Here is a 16,963-nt window from a genome sequence, read left to right as displayed (position 1 = left end):
TTGGGAAATGAGGGACCAAGGGGACGGGGGACTAGAGCAGGGCTTGTGTTGTGTTGCTTTTTTTTTTCCTTTTTGAAAGCAATAAATCATCTTTTCCTTGCTGTGTTTCTCCCTTTTTTTCTTCTCTTTTTGTGCACTACTGTCGGCTACTGTTGTGAGCAGGGAAATTTTAGGTATCGTCGTTTTTGTTTTTGTTTTTTTTTTTCTTTTTTTTTTTTAAACAGCCACACAGACAAAGCCAACTCCATGCAGAAATGCAAATTTTTTTAAAATTTCACTCTGTTTGACAGTTATCAGGAGTTTTAAGGGCAAGTTGTGAGGAGTGACGACAGGATGGGCGCGGAGAGAGCGGATGGTCTTTGTAATATTTTTTTCCACTGTCTGTCATAATCAACGTCCTAAAATCTATTGCCTTGTTATTTCCAGCACACGTGAGGTGGGAGGCTGTACACCTGTCCCGTCCAGTTGCTCAGCTCCACATTTCCTGGGGAGGAAAACAGCAGATGACTACACGTCTGTGAGCATTTTGGTGATGTTTACATAGTTTGTGTTGGCCAGCGTGCAGTTGGCCGTCTTAAGGTTCTCCTCCTGAAAGTCCTCGTTGCTGTTGTTCACAGCCTCCTGGATCTCCATATAGTCCGATTTGCTGATGGTGGAGCCGCTCCGGCTCTTCTTCAGCTCTTCGGCTGAATCGGCTTTGGGCACGTTGACCTGCAGGTACTGCGCCTGCTCTTCGCCTTCAGTCTCACGGTGATAGAAGTAGTTGAAGTTGGACACAATGACAGGCACGGGCAAGGCAATGGTCAGCACACCTGCAATGGCACAGAGGGAGCCCACTATCTTGCCACCGATCGTAGTCGGGACCATGTCACCATAGCCGACTGTTGTCATGGACACCACAGCCCACCAGAACGCGTCTGGGATGCTTTCGAACTGTGACTCGGGCTCGTCTGCCTCGGCAAAGTAGACGGCGCTTGAGAAAAGGATGACCCCTATGAAGAGGAAGAAAATGAGCAGGCCGAGCTCTCTCATGCTGGCTTTCAGGGTCTGACCCAAAATCTGAAGCCCCTTGGAGTGACGTGACAGCTTGAAAATTCTAAAGACTCGTACTAAGCGGATGACCCTGAGAATGGCTAAAGACATGGCTTGCTGACCCGCTTGACCATCGTCTGGCCTGTCTGCTAGCTCTGTGCCAAGAGTGATGAAGTAAGGGATGATAGCAACAATATCAATAATGTTCATTATATTACCAAAAAAGCCTGCTTTGCTGGGGCAGGCAAAGAAGCGCACTAGAAACTCAAAGGAGAACCATATAATGCAGAGAGTCTCCAGGATAAAGAAGGGGTCAGTGAAGTAGGTATTTGTATAGCTGATGATTGTGGTGTTGGTCTCAGGTGAAAAGACTTCCGCGTGAGACTTGTGCATATCATCCTCATCATTGCGGAAAATGGGGAGGGTCTCCAAGCAGAAACTGACGATAGATATCAGGATGACCATGACAGAGATTATGGCGATAATCCTAGCAGGACCTGAGCTCTCTGGGTACTCGAACAGCAGCCACACCTGTCTCTGAAACTCGTTATCAGGAAGAGGTCGCTCCTCCTCCTTGATGAAACCCTCGTCTTCTCTGAAAATCTCGATGGCCTCATCTCCCAGTTCGTAGAAGCGGATCTCCTCTGAGAAAATATCGAGGGTGACGTTGACCGGCCTTCTTAGTCGGCCCCCTGATTGGTAATAATACAATATGGCGTCAAAGCTGGGTCTGTTCCTGTCGAAAAAGTACTCGTTCCTCAGCGGGTCAAAGTACCGCATCCTCTTTTTGGGGTCCCCCAGCAGAGTCTCTGGGAACTGGGAGAGGGTTTTGAGTTGAGTCTCAAAGCGCAGCCCTGAGATGTTGATGACCACCCTCTCACAACACTCATGGTCGGCCTCCGGGTCGTAGTCCTGCGGGTGGCCCGGGTGTGCAGCCGCCTCGTCAGAGGGGTCGCCTGTGGCAACAGTCATTCTGCAGGGGGAGGAGGCCTGCACTTTTCAGTGAGTCTGGGTCCTGCAGCCTGGAGAACTGCAGGCAGGGGCCAGGAGAGGGAGGGGGCTCAACACCGTACAGACCTGACGGCCACAGGATGTCACCTAGGATCTGACTGCGTGTTGGACAGATAGAGCAAAGACAGACAACAAGGTCAGGTCAACCGGAGACATGATTCAGCACTCAATACTTCAGCCACTTAGTCTAGATATGTCTGTAGGACTTTGCTTAAGCTTGAAGAGCAAACAACTGAAAATAGATGAAAAAGAAGCCACCCCCTGAAACAATGTCATAAGATCTGGCATGAGTTATGTAAAGTTATACTGTCGTGAGAAGGCAGTCGATACAAAAATGAATCAGCTCATGGAAACTTGAGGCTGACACCCCTGCTCCTGACTTGGGCAAATTAATATGCAAATAAACCCTCCGCCTTGCATATAAATTACTTCAATGCAGGTAAACTCGGGGGCTAACTGGCACATAAAACGTACAGAAGCTCATAAATTAGGACACTGATCTGCTGCAATGGACAGTATCTACTGAAATGAATGGGACTACCTTTTGCAGTGAAGCCATGCATGAATATGGCAATGCAGCAGGCACCAAATTCATACAGACAGCATCCTGTCTAGAATATCATAGAAAACCACTGCAGTCTAAACACAAATGCACGAGAAGCTTCTCGGATTTAATGCTGTGCCGAACAAGCACACAATTTCTTCATATCAACTGACTTCTGTTTGGTTTGGTTGAAGCATTTTAGTCCTGAAATGGTGCCCGTCTCTGAAATATTCAGAAACATCCATAAATAATTTATCCATGGAGGGGAAAGGGTTCCAAGAGAAAAACTGTATCTCTTGTCTGCATCATCTCCACTCCGTGGGAGCACAGTTTTACAAAATAAAATCCCTCATCAAACACACAACAAATGTTTAACTGCGGGCTTTGTCCCTGTTATCACGTTTTCCAGTGAAGTGCAAATCAGTGCATTAACTACAGCATGCCAACACTTGAAAAAAACAAACAAACACATGTATTCATCGAAACCAGAGATGACACGCAAACGTGAGCTGCTTTATCTTGATTTCATACATACCTGCAGACATCTTTTTATATCTGATGTGAGTTGATGTTCCTTCTGGACACTGGTACCAGGAAGGTGAATAACCAGCTGCGACAATCAGGTCTTCTGTCTTTTCAGATCGGGTAAAAAAAAAAAATTCCAATTTAGGGCAGCCGATGATATTCACCTCATGTTGTCTGCAGCATCCTCGCCGTGTACACCGGGTACAGTATGTGCGGGTGTGTCCTCGCTTTCCCCTCCCCGACTCCTTTCCTCCGGGTAGGCTGTCGTGGGATGGCGATTGGCAAAATGGGAGGAGGGAACCGACCAAGGAGGTGCTGGTGCTCCCCTTAATAGCCAAAGGTGCTGGGATCAGCAGAATGATCTGCCTCCACTGTTGCCCTCCACGCCAGTGTGGCTGTGTGACGAGCTGAGGTTGCAGACAGCCGCAAAGGTAAATGGTCCTGATCAGGTGCGCACAGAGGCAACATCTGCAAAGGGAAGAAGACAGCGGGGCGCGGAGGAGGGAGAGAGCTTTAAAAAAAAAAAAAACCAAAGGATAATCTTATTAGAGAGATTTAATAATTAGACGCCTTCTGGGGCGATATGTGCATCAATAATGACTCCTCTTTTCATTTCAGTGAGGGAACAAATCCGATCATCTATTCATGCGTCACCCAGCCAATTTACATTTTTATTTCGTATTTAAGTACTCGCCACATTAACGCAGCATCTCCTCAAGAACCCAGTGACTGAGCTGCAGATCTGCTCAGGCTGAGTCAAGTTTGCGCGAGTCTCCTAATAGCCTACATTGGTGAGCAGGGCAGCGTCTTCAGACACTGACATGAAACGACATGCATGAAAGAATCGCCCCACGTAGTGGGCTACAAGATTATGCAATTACACTGAGCCGGAGCCCCACATTAATATAAAGCGGCCTTTATTGGTCCCCTGCGTGGTCTCGGCGCGGCTGGAGGTGAGAGATTTGAGTTTTGTTTGGTGGTGACAGAAACATTGCTGGCTGAATCAGTCAGCGGTGGCTGCGGGGCTGGTATATAAAGCTTAGTCAAACCTGCATTCGGGCATTGCTATGCATACCAAGAGACGTGCCGGTGATGGAGAAAGCGAGGGCGAGGAAAAAAAAAAAAAAAAAAAAAGGCGCTCTCCATCCGCACTGTAGCTACCACTCCTTACCTTATCTGCAGTGTGGGCAATTTAAAGGGGCACACAGCTTCAGCAATGTTCAGCAGCACTGCTGCTGGTCCGTTTGATCCAAGTGCAAAGAAGCAGCTAGTGCAGCCCGTTTTTCTATGTTTCAGTTCATTTTTTGCAGCATTAGACTATTTTAAGGTTGAGTGACTAGACAAGTACAGTGGTGGCAGCACGGTGGTGATAGATTATACTACAGTTGTTGCCGTCACTTTACAGTTGTGAATATTTCAGGATGTTCCTTCTGTGGTGATGCCCCACAAATGAGACATCTTTCTCCATCAGGTGCCTTCTCCAAGCTTTATGTTTGAAAATATTGGCACGTGTGGCTGCAACGACACTTAACAAGTCGCATTCTGCGGTGTAATTCCTGTTACAGCAGCTATATTTGTGGGCCTACCCTTTCCTGGCAACAAGCTCCATTAATAATAGATAGGATGGTGACTAAAATAGAGCAAAACCTCCATCATTGTACCCTGCTATATTCAGAACAAAGAACAAATGGATCAATAGCAAAACCTCGCCCCTCTATCAATTCTGCAGATGGGAATGAAAGCGGCGTGGCCAGAGATGACCTCCAGAGAAGCCAAAGGTCAGCGGGAATCCCTTGGTCGAGAAGGGGAGGAGGTGACCGGTGAGAAAAGGGAGGAGGGGAGAGGGAGGGGAGGCCAGCGGAATGATTTGTGCGAGACTCGGTTTTGCCAAGGTTACCGCTGGCAGGCCTGAGACCATCGCGGCACCCGACCTCGTCCCTTCTGTCTGTCTGCACGCCTGCCTGCTGCCACACATGCGGATACCTCTCACTATCTTAATGGCTTTCCCAGGTTCCTCATGACAGCACAGCCATTATTTATGAGCTGGGGGCCCATTACAAAGACTGTTAATGCAGGCTCTAAAGCTCAGTTCACTTTGCATTAGCTGGTTTGCTTTAATTAAAAGCGAAGGGTCCCCGGCTCTCTAATGCTGTGCGTAATCATATGGGGAAGTGAAAATGGGCGGTTGTGTGACTTGGCAGATGAGGGTGTCAACGATGAATTTGTTTCCAAGGGGTATTGATTTCAGGGCTCCTGCTCGCCTCCATCGGATGTTGTTTTGGAGCAGGGAGAGGGAGCAGAGAAAATGAACTTGAGCACTGTGACACTGAAGGGTCACTATCACTGAGCCTCGAGTTAAATGACAGGTCGTCTCTTTGCTCTGCTGCTGCTGCTGTTTTAATCATTTTAAAGATGAGAGCATTTAGGTTTATTCTCAGCCAGTCATCACAAAATGTAGCTTGACCCATCCCCTCTGAACTGTAGCTGCACCAGCCGATCTTCACTGGTAAATAATCCTTCTGGTTTACATTCAACAGAAAGTTGAAAGAGTTTTGGTGCTGATACAAAAATCATACTTTTTACAGTGCCTTACCTTGAGATGCATCGTGTCTTTCTATAAAAGCCTTTTTTCCAACACACAAAAGCTGAACTTGTCACATACTGAATGTTGTCTAACCACAAGCAGCTGAAACAGCCTGAAATTGGCTAAACTTTTAATCTTTTGGGCACTTTTGCCTTTTTCTTTCATTCTTTTTTTTAATTTAATTTCTTTATTGACGTGCTGATAGGACAGACAGAGACAGTGTGCCATGCAACAAAGATTCCCAGTCTGAACCAAGGACTTTGCGGTAAAAAATGTTCTGCATCTTAATCAATACGCCTGGATCAGGATGCCTCAAATTTGCCACAAATGATTCTTTAGAGCAGGAACTATCTGATCAAGGAGTAAGTAAACCATCAAGCATCCAGCATTCATTTGAAACACTTATCTATTGGTACCAACACTGCATTACCATCTGGGTGAAGGGGGCGCGGTGGGGGGATGGGGGGGATTGGGGGGGGGTGCGCCTAACTGGGTCATCCGACCATGACTTGCACAGATACGATAGCTGATAACTCGTTTTTGATACCTGATATATTTTATATTTTCTACAATGCCTTTTTTTTTTTTTTTATCAGCATTCTCAAATATTCAGTATTGTCTGCGTTTATTGGCAGCTGTGTAAGAACTTTTTTCATTTTAATTAGGAACTATCGAATCAAAGAATAAATCAACCACTACTAATACTAATACTCAACTGGAAAGAGAAGAAATGTGACTTTTCAACCTTTGCTGTATCAAACATTTCAGTGTGTCAAGATACAGATGGAGAGGTTTGAGGTTGAAACCTGTTGCTGTTTAATACCAATATGACAGACTAAATAAAGGCTTTAGCCTTTTCTCCTTGCTCTGCCAAAGAGTGCCAGAAGAACATTTTCTTTTTTGTTCCAAAAAGTATGGAGCTTCAACACTCAGTCTAGCTCAGCCTCAGGGAGGACATGCAGTGGACAGACGTCTATGTAGCATATTTGATCGCTTCCTGTAGTTCTCCTTGTGACTTTGCTAGGTTGCTAGAAAAATACTAAAAAAAAAACCTACAATATTAGCTCTAACTGACTCTAACCGTTTATGTGGCATGTGTCAGTGCTGTTTAGCCCACTCCCTGGAGCACAATGCTCCTTCTATGAGCACTGAAAGTCTATTGCACCTCCTTGCTCCTTGATACTGCATTGCAGCAGCCACAGGTTTCCAGCACACACACACACACACACACACACACACACACTAAGTGTGAAAAAGGCTGTAAACAAAAGGTCCAAATTAAACGCCAGGACCCTGCTCTTTGTATTACCAACTAGCTCACTGGCCATCTCTGTGCAGTAAGATGGAACAGATGAGCAAATCTCTTGGATTTGCTGCTGCATTAAAACAGATTTTCTGCTTCTAGATATGATGATGCAACACTGTCCTGTGTATAATTCCTCATTAGCAATTTTTCTCATGCAAAATCGTCACCATGATGAGAATCTTATCGTAAAAAAAAATCTCATCCTATTTATTCTGACAGTTTTCTACTTCCTACCATGTCTTTCCACTCCTTGGAGTATCTAGCTATCCCACAACCTCGCTGCTAAACACTTTTTTCCAATGTATCTCCACAGAAACTCAATTTATTTGACCCTCTGGGAAATGAGTCATTCCAGTATCACTGCTCAGGAGACAGAACCTGAAGGCTCCCCTACAAAAGAGGCCGGGTTATACATACAGCTAAGGGACCGGGCTCGGAAAGTGGAGGCAATGAATGAAAAAAAGAGTGGCTTCGGTACACAAATATATAGCCGTGCAGCTCCCCGTGTCCTTCTCTGTGTCCCCTGGAGCTAACAGTACATCTGAGGTAGAGGCAAACGGAGATGGAGATAAAGACGGGAGGGAAAGGGAAGAGAGAGCATTGTGCAAAGAGAGGGAGGAGGAGAAAAAAGGGAGGGAAAGGAGAGAGAGTCGTGCTCATCAGATTGAGGCCCAGCAGGATGAGGGCAGATGCTGGAAAAGAGCCAGACACCAGGAGAGACACAAGGACACTGGTCCACTGCGGTACGCTGCCAAGCTGCATCTCACTTAGCCAGATAACCTCTCAGAAGTCTACACACACCCACTGCTCAAGCTTATTCTCTAAACCTATGGGTTTCGTCACTACCTGTAGACATTTTCCACATGCTAACGGTGTCTGTGTGCTGCACTGACTCACGCTGCTTTTCTGCAATTGAAAAGTTACAGCGTGCAACATTTGGCTGACAGACATGCACACTTGGCTTCATTTGTACAGACAGCAGCAAATGTACCCCCAAAAATCAAATTGTATCTTCATTCAATTCAGTGAGCTATCGTGATGCTGAAGGGAAGGACTATGAGTCAGTCGGTGAGTCAGTGTCACCGTTGCAGGGATACCCTTATGCTGCATTATACAATGAGTCTGTATGAGTGAATGAAATCCAAGTCAAGGTAAGTTTTTGCTTCAGGAACACTAGGTTATATTACACCAAGGTCGTACGAGGAATAAGACACCTTTTGTATGAGGGGGGGAGGACGGAAATAAAACGGATGTGTGTGTGTGACAATAAGCTTTTTACAAGCACAGCAAGGCTCTGTAAGGGGAAGCGGGTTACTTTATCCATTGCATGCAGCAGTGACTTATTGCAGCATTTTGCTCCACCCCTGAATATTTTAGCAAAGCCTGGTTTTTTGCTCCCTATTCATGTGCTGGAAAGTGCACAAAATCATTTGGTATTAAAAGCAGGAGCTCTGCGCATATTCAGGTCTGCTTTACAACATTTGAGAAAGGATAGGCTGCAGTGTTTGTTTGCTGCTGCACAGACGCACATTTTGGGACTTGTGGGATTTACAGTGACAGCCACTGTGTCACTGTAATGATGCAATCCTCTGGTTTTTGTTTGCCAGTGACTCAGGGAATCTAAATATTTGCCTCAGGCTCGTGCAGCAGTCTGACCTGCAGTCTCTCACAGCTCACCTGAGGGATGAGCCAGGGCTGCACAATTTCCAGGGTCAAACCAAAATTAAACATGCATCTGACTTTCCCTACCAATGTTAATCCTGTCTGTCAAGGCTGGGGTAAACAGACTCCTGGAAAGTGCCTAAAAGGACCAGAGTATCAAAAAAGAAATTGTCCAAAGTCAGCATTGCCACTGTAGTTGGGTAAATCTTTTGCTCAGCCTCATTCCGTTGCTACGGAGACCATCTCTCGGGGCAGCAGTGGGAGGAGGCTGAGCGGTGACATCACGTCTACAGCATCTCTGATGCCGCTGGGATATTTCAGGTAAACTTGGAGCGCGATGACAAAGCACTTTTTCGTTTTCCTGCAGTCAGCTGCATTACTTAAGGATGAATTAGAGGTTAGAAAAAGTGTAAAATATGTGAATTATTTTTTTCTTTGTTTAACAGTTCCATACCTGGGACACGTTTTCCTGCATATGGTGCTGTTGTCTGTACGAAACTGGTTTCACTGTTAGCTTTAGCGCGTCTTCCCTCTGGAGGGGAGGGATATATGCTTTCTCTGACATGCTTCCTGGGCTTTCCCTTGTCTCTCTGAAAGCCCTGAACACAGAGTCTTGATGCAGAAGAATGAACTTTATGAATAGCCCCCAGAGTGCCATTACATGTTCTCCAAAGAGCAGATGGATGAATGGCACCCTGAGAAATAATGGCAATATGTCTCATGGTTTCTATTTTTGGCAGCACTGAGTTACAGTTTTAGGGCAAATACTGTACCACATAAAAATATCATCAGCGGGAGAAAAATATGCAGAGCAATGAATAACTGCACCGGATGCAGCCACTGCCTTCCCCCTTCCCTTCACCGACGTGTCACGAACATGCGTTGGTAAAGTTCAAGGATGACAAGCGGCACCTCTCCTGGCAGAAACTCCCCATGTTGGCGTGCTGGGTATCATTAGAGGTAGCACGCTGCTGCAAGGCATCGCTCCTCCCGTGGTGAATGTTAGAATGATGAGGACAGCAAGGAGAAGAGAGGAGGAGAGGATAAGCCGGGGGGTCCCCTCTACCCTCCCGAACCCCCCCACCCGCCCCAACTGAGCACGATCCTGATCGCGCATCCTTATGTCTGCCTGGAGCGGCAGTGTCATGGAGGACCAGCTGCGGAGCTGATTGTTCGCAGTCTCCTGCGTCTGTGTGTGTCTTTGTGTAGTGAGCTCATATTTGTGAGTGTGTTCCCTTTCACTCGGTGCTGAGTGTGTGCACGCTCTCTCCAGTGCTTCCTGTTTGACCAGGATCCCACAGCAGAGTGCATTCAGGCGTACCAGCTGTGACCATCTTACAGCTGTGAAGCATTCAAGCGTGCTCATTCATATGAACACACACACACACACACACACACACACACACACAGACACACACACACACAGACACAGGGACAACAAGACAATTAGACACATCAACATATTTTAAAACAAGCAGACACAGACATTAAAATCATGGGCGTGCATCCTGCTTTAAATCTCTTTTCCTAACTGCTGCATTCTGCATGTTTAATCTGATTCTTACATCAATAGTGGTTATTACATAACTACCGCATAACTCGATGCTCGAAGTACCAAAACAATACTCCTCCATACCATACTTTCAGGAACATAAACTTTAAACCAATGTTGTCTTAACACAAGCGACTGCACCAAATTCTGAAGGAATATCTAGCTGTGTTTCCCCTCTAAATGTTTCAGTGTGTTCACCAGCTTGCCTCTAACCTCTGTCTGTGTGCAGCTTGGTGCTAGGTAGGTAGTCTCACTATCACAGTTTTGTTTTGTTTTATACTGAAAACTGCTGCCTGCTGCACCTGGAAGCAACATTAATGAGAGCAGTGTTTGTCAGTTTTTTTGAAAACAATGAGCTGAAAGATAAAAAAGGAGAGCTGAGGGTTTAACATCACACACACAATCATTTTGGTCCATTTTGAAGGCAGAAATATTGATTAGTGTAGCTTAAATGACAGTTTTTGGTACTTTAGTCCTTCAGTTTGATACCCAGTCCTACATGGAATAAAATAATTTATTGAAGAGTGTTTTTTCGCCTGTTGGTATGGCTTCTTATAAATGAATAAGAGGTTGTGTCTATTAATCTTGTGTAATAAGCATCCTGCTCTCCCAATAAGAGGATCTGCTGTTTCATTCATTTAAATACTGTAAGAGCAACATTGATCTCCTCGTGAGGCTGCAATATCTCAGCCTATTAAACCTAACAAGTTTACCTTTAATGTGATTCTTCCTCTCTCCACAAACCAGAACAAGACAGGCTGAACTGCAGGTGTCCCTGGCCGACACTGTCCTCGAGCTCTGCGGGAGATGATTAACGGCGCTGGGTAACCTGCAGACACGTTTTTATTTCCTCGGGTTAAAAATACACTGAAGGAGGACTTAAATCCAGAAGAAGAGACAGAGGGAACAAAGCCACTCAGCACTTCTGAGGAAGAGCACCTGGAGCTGTGGGTATCTGGCCTGCCGGACTCGGGTCAGCGTCACTCTGCATGGGAAACTGAACATTCAGCAAGGAAGAATGTCCTCTGTGGTCGAAGGGTTAAATCTTAAGACTCACTGCAGAACTGCTTCATCTTAAAACGATGCTGTATGGATCAGATTATATGTTAGATGAATCCATGTCTTTCTAGCCTTCTCTAGTGCCTCTTAGCGGTTTTGTGTGTGTGTGTGAGAGAGAGAGATTCGATGAAATAAGCCTTTGTAATTAGAAATGAAATGTGGGTCACATGTGTAACTAAAACAGGCGGCTTTTGTTTTTGTTAGGCTTGACAGTTAAAACACTGTACCAAACCATACAAAACAAATGCTGAACCCAAACCCAAACCTGTGCAGTATATTATGAGTACGAGTGTCAGAGTGGGTTTGAGGTTTCATTTGTTAACCATAGGAACCATTCTGTGAGTATTTTGGTGTTTGTTTGTGGAAAGCACATGCTGTTATTAATTAGCGTCTCTTACTCTTGGTTTGCAGATTCGCATTTCTTTTGTTGAAATGTGTCTTTTTTAGAAAAGGCTTCATGAGCTTTCATGTGATCCTTCAGAGGTGGATTTTGCTTTGTAACAGCCCAGCATACTGCAAAGCGAATTTCAAGTAAGCTTCATGTCCATTTTCTAGTTCAAAGTCATGCAAATTGTAAGTAAGGACGTTTTTTTTAGCCCTCTGGCTCACAAACTGTAATTCCTTTTGTCTACTGGGAAACATAAGAAGTGTGGGTCACATTTTTAAAAGCCTCAAGGTGGGATTTTAAGGCCATATACTTCCTGAACAAAACCTAACATATAGATCCGAGTATTGAGCCGGTAACCCTTCCCTGTGCCATAAAGGGGCTTCCACATTGGATGACTAGATATCAATTTGACCATAAGGCATTGTTTTTCCACCTAATGAGGTATAAATATGTTTTATATGTTATGCAGGCTATGCATGGGCAAATATGATTCCTAGGGCACAGATATATACAGCCTACATAGTGGCATTACGTATTTATAAGGTCAGCCATTCCCCAGGGAGGTTAAACTGTTTGCTCTAAAAGGACCGATAAGAAAAATTCAATTGTACTAATTTGGGAGGTGTGGTGGTGCTTTAATAGTGCTTTCAACACTAATTGCAGATGTAGAGCATATAAAAATCCATCGTATGTGACCATATTTTACAGCTGGAGACCACTAATAGAAGTAATGTGTCACTTTCTGAGGCAGACGTCTGCAGCGCCATCGGTTCTAAGTCAGGTTTTTATGCAGTCCTCATAAAATCAGGGAGATTCGTGAAGGATCACGTTAATGGAACAATGAGGAATGTCGGTATGTTTGAATTGTTTAAGAGGGACGAGGGAGTCTTATTAAAGAGCGGCCCAAGGTAGCGAGAACAAAACCTGGACTTAATCATAACTTCATAACACTTACATGATTATAAAGGCCCACTAACATATTCAGTCAGTGTTCAAGTCCAGAAAGAAGGAGCTACATATTATCAGTACAAGCTCAATATTTATCTCCTTCCCAACAGTAATAACCCAGTTGAACCACTAGAGGACAGAAGTGAGCTATTTTCAGACTAATGAAGTCTTGGTTGGTTCAAAAGCAGCACAGTTCATCTTGAACCCAAACATGACTGAACCTTCAGTTCAGCAGCAATAACACATCATTTGACCAACTGATACAGACTGTAGTTTATAAAACCTGTGCCGTCTTTACCTTTAAACTCTGAACAAAAGTCTCTTCTCGTGTTAATTATAAAGTAAGAAACGACAATGAACTGCACTCCTATCACCCCATTAAATAAAATCACTAGCAGACAGAATTACTTCTTGATCGTTAATCGTTAATTAATCATTTTGTGTGGTTTTTCCGGGCAAACTCCCTCTGGTGCCCGTTTCTCCAGTGTGAAGGTTTGCTGCTTTTCTCTATTTTAAACGACTGTGAACTGAAAAATCGCTTGATTATTTACTCTTATTTGAACAAAACAAGTCGTGCCAGTTGGGACTCTTTGATTAAATGACTATCAAATGATTATAAAATTAAAAAAAAATAAAAAATTAACACAGTGATAATGATAATGAATCGTTGCCCTAAGAATAATACAGTGACTGTAATATTGAAAAACTCTCATACGTATCGCGCACCAACATGAAGAGGAAGCAGAGCCCTGTAATTAATGTTCGCTGGACTCCTTTGAGTTTACCTGTTTGTTTGCGTCACTTCAGCTCTCAGCCACTTTGTTCTAAAAGCACACGTGCAAATGTCTGCTGGAGGGGATGAAAGGTAGCTGACGTCAGGCCTAGTTGGCATGCCAACTCAGAGAACGGAGCTCACATCTGAAAAACAGAGCAGCTGTGGCAGTTTCAGTGAAGGGAAACAAAAGAGAGGCTGCACTGATGCAAACAGCTTTTCATGACGTTCACTAGATTTCTACAGGTCTGCCAACCCACGTCCTGAAGTCACAGGCTACCACTTTTGCCTAAAAGCCGGATTAATAGTGCTGATTGATGCTGACATTCAACGGCCTTAAAAAGGAAACAGACATATGATCAAACTCTCCGTGTTAACGTGTCAGAAATCGTGCATCCGCTGTCCCCTGTTTGCCCTTCAAGGACACAAAGGTGACCGTGAAGCACAGTTGGAAAGACTTTGTGAAAACGCAACACAATGCCATGGTAACATTGGAGGGGGTTACCCAGGAAACCACCGTAGTCATGGAGACTGCATCACAAGGCGGGCTCAGCGAGCAGGAGGCGGGACGTGCTGCACGCTCTCCCTCCCTTTGTTGTCCTCCCGTCGTCACGTGACCTCAAACCCGCATTTATGCACACATTATAGATTCCCAGACGCCCTCCTGCTCGCTCTGGGATGGACAGGCAGCGATATTTAGCCAAATGTTGGAATGACATTTGGAGTCGGAATCACTTAGTTTCCGTTTTTATTCAATATAGGCTATATAGGCAGTTCTGGATAAAAATACAATTTGACGAAAAGCTCCACTTCTAATTCATGATAAGCGTTTTCCATCTACACCACTCTGCGTGTTATTACCTGAATAATAATCTGAACAAGACTCAGAGTCCAACATCATCGACAGGTTATGATATTAAATATAACCTGAACGGGCATTTGGCTATATAGATTACCATAGTCTATTCATTACAGTACTGGACAATGAAACTTTTCTTTCCACGAAGCACAAGACGTCGTTGTTGTTGTTTTGTTTGTTTGTTTTTTTTTTTGATTGGTGGGTAGATGCGTTATATGCTACACGTGTAACCCAAATCATGAACACCAACAGCTTTCGCATTAACATCAAGATATGTAGGCATCGCGTGGCACTATACACTGCAAAAATATCGGTTTTAACAAACCACCTGGGTGATCGTTAAATGTTATGAGTTGAATGAATACTTTTCCAGTGCAAATGTTTTGGATCATTTCCAGACCTCTTGATCTCTGAGAAATACTCAACATGTGAATCTACGCTGGAGACAATCACGATTTCATTTGGTCGAATAAAAACACACATGACTTGTTAAAACGGACATTTTACGCAGCGTTCACCCACAGATATGGACGCACACATTACGATTGGTTATATATAAAAATATTTATAGCTACTATTTCTTCATGCTCCATAAATGACCCACTCTGGGATTATTTACACGTCTGTGAAGATCTTTTTGATGTTCACGCAGTTCTGGTTGTTCTCGGTGGAGAAGTTGGGCTGCTTGAACGCACTGTTGATGCCCTCCTCCACCACCATGTACTCTGACTTGCTGAGGGACGAGGAGCTGCACGACCTCCTCAGCTCCTCCGAGGGGAGGTGCTCGCAGCTGCCCGTGTGCACGTACTGCGGGTGCTCCTCTCCGTCGGTCTCCCTGTGGTAAAAGTAGTTGAAATTGGACACAATCACCGGCACGGGTAAGGCAATGGTCAGCACGCCTGCTATTGCGCACAGCGACCCCACTATTTTCCCACCGATGGTCACGGGATGCATGTCTCCGTATCCGACTGTGGTCATGGTGACCACTGCCCACCAAAACGCATCCGGGATGCTGGTGAAGCTGGACGAGGGGTCGTCTGCTTCTGCGAAGTAAACCGCGCTGGAGAAGAGAATAACTCCGATGAAAAGGAAAAATATGAGCAAGCCCAGCTCCCTCATGCTGGCCTTGAGGGTCTGCCCCAGAATCTGGAGTCCCTTTGAGTGTCGTGACAGTTTGAAAATGCGAAAGACCCTCACCAGTCTGATCACCCTCAGGATGGCGAGGGACATCGCCTGCTGGCTGCTGTTGGTTTGCCTCTCGGCCAGCTCGGTCCCCAAAGTGATAAAGTAGGGGATTATGGCGACGATGTCAATGATATTCATGATGTTTTTGGAGAAGGAAGTTTTGCTGGGGCAGGCGAAAAACCTGACCAGCAGCTCGAAGGAGAACCATATGATGCACAGGGTCTCTATCACAAAGAAGGGGTCCGTGAAGGGGCTTGGCGCGTGTGGAGCAGTGCCATTGACCGTGGGTGCCACCGTGGCTTGGTCTCTGTCATCCCGGAACTCCGGCAGAGTCTCCATGCAGAAAATAACAATTGAAATCAAAATGACAAGCACTGAAACGATGGCTATTCCCCTTGCTGGCCCCGAGCTTTCGGGATACTCAAACAAAAGCCAAACCTGCTTTTGGAAATCACGCTTGGGCAGCACGCGCTCCTCTTCTTTTATAAACCCTTCATCATCACGGAATTTCTCCATGGCCTCCTCTCCGAGCTGATAAAACCTGATCTCCTCGGAGAAAATATCAATGGGGACGTTAACAGGTCTCCGTATGCGCCCCCCTGACTGGTAGTAGTAGAGGATGGCATCAAAGCTCGGTCTGTTCCTGTCAAAGAAGTACTCGTTCCTCAGTGGGTCAAAGTAGCGCATCCTTTTCCTGGGGTCCCCCAGCAGCGTGTCTGGGAACTGGTTGAAAGTTTTAAGTTGCGTCTCGAAGCGTAACCCCGAAATGTTGATCACCACCCGCTCGCAGCATCCCTGGCGGCCGCGCTCGTATCGATCCGCCGACAGGTGAGGCGCCGAGAGCACGGCGGACTCCTCCAGCATGTTTTCCACCGTCATGACGCCCTTCCCCACCTCGGCATAACCCCGGCTGTCGGTCGCGTTGCTGCCTCTGTGCCTGTGGAACGAGGGCGACTGGCTCACACTGTAGGTCTGGTCGTCCATACAGGTGGTTTTTCGGTCTGGAGGGGCTCCGCGCGCCACGCCTCTCCCAGCCAAAGCTTACTGCTTTGGAGAGCAGAGGCCGACGGCGCTCGCATCTCTTCTAACCGTCACCTATCTTCACGTCTCCGCACACTGAAGCGCTGCACTCCCCTCAGCCTCTTTTTTTTTTTTTTCTACAAACACGTCGACACCCGCCCACGGCGCGCATATGTCTGACATACGTCCACCAGCCGCCCAATCGGAAATTAACTTGACACTTAATGTAGAGAGCGCACGCACCTTCATTGAAGTGTGAGAGAGAGTGTGTGTGTGTGTGTATGTGGGGGGGGCAGAAACGCTCACACCTGTTTGATCAAAGTTAGATTATTCCTCTGTGAGCTCATATTATATCACTTTGTGCGAAAAGGAGAGATGAACCTGGACCAGCAGGACAACCGGAATCCAGCTTTTTATCGCATTTATTTCAAAGAAAAAAGAAAAATAGAAACTGTGTGTCTGGTAGCGACTGTGTCTGCCACCTCTGACACACATCGGCACATGTTGTCACCACAT

At 45.6% G+C, this 16,963-nt stretch overlaps 2 protein-coding genes across 2 annotated transcripts; both read right to left on the bottom strand.

Moving 5' to 3' along the window:
• Positions 1–507: 507 nt before the first annotated feature.
• On the bottom strand, positions 508–2,004 carry LOC139212315 (potassium voltage-gated channel subfamily A member 2). Its single transcript, XM_070842838.1, has one exon. It carries the CDS (start codon positions 2,002–2,004, stop codon positions 508–510), a length of 1,497 nt encoding a protein of 498 aa, XP_070698939.1.
• A 12,755-nt stretch (positions 2,005–14,759) lies between these two features.
• On the bottom strand, positions 14,760–16,415 carry kcna3a (potassium voltage-gated channel, shaker-related subfamily, member 3a). Its single transcript, XM_070841858.1, has one exon. The coding sequence runs from the start codon at positions 16,409–16,411 to the stop codon at positions 14,858–14,860; it is 1,554 nt and encodes a 517-aa protein (XP_070697959.1). The 5' UTR covers positions 16,412–16,415; the 3' UTR covers positions 14,760–14,857.
• Positions 16,416–16,963: the final 548 nt, after the last annotated feature.

This window comes from Pempheris klunzingeri, chromosome 2 (assembly GCF_042242105.1).
Source record: "Pempheris klunzingeri isolate RE-2024b chromosome 2, fPemKlu1.hap1, whole genome shotgun sequence".
NCBI classification, from domain to species: domain Eukaryota; kingdom Metazoa; phylum Chordata; class Actinopteri; order Acropomatiformes; family Pempheridae; genus Pempheris; species Pempheris klunzingeri.
The sequence above is the reverse complement of the archived record's forward strand: the minus strand, read 5'-3'. Positions and strand labels throughout refer to the sequence as shown.

What these genes read in the sequence shown, in the direction of transcription:
- kcna3a (XM_070841858.1), bottom strand. Translation starts at nt 16,411, where the DNA reads ATGGACGACCAGACCTACAGTGTGAGCCAGTCGCCCTCGTTCCACAGG.
- LOC139212315 (XM_070842838.1), bottom strand. Translation starts at nt 2,004, where the DNA reads ATGACTGTTGCCACAGGCGACCCCTCTGACGAGGCGGCTGCACACCCG.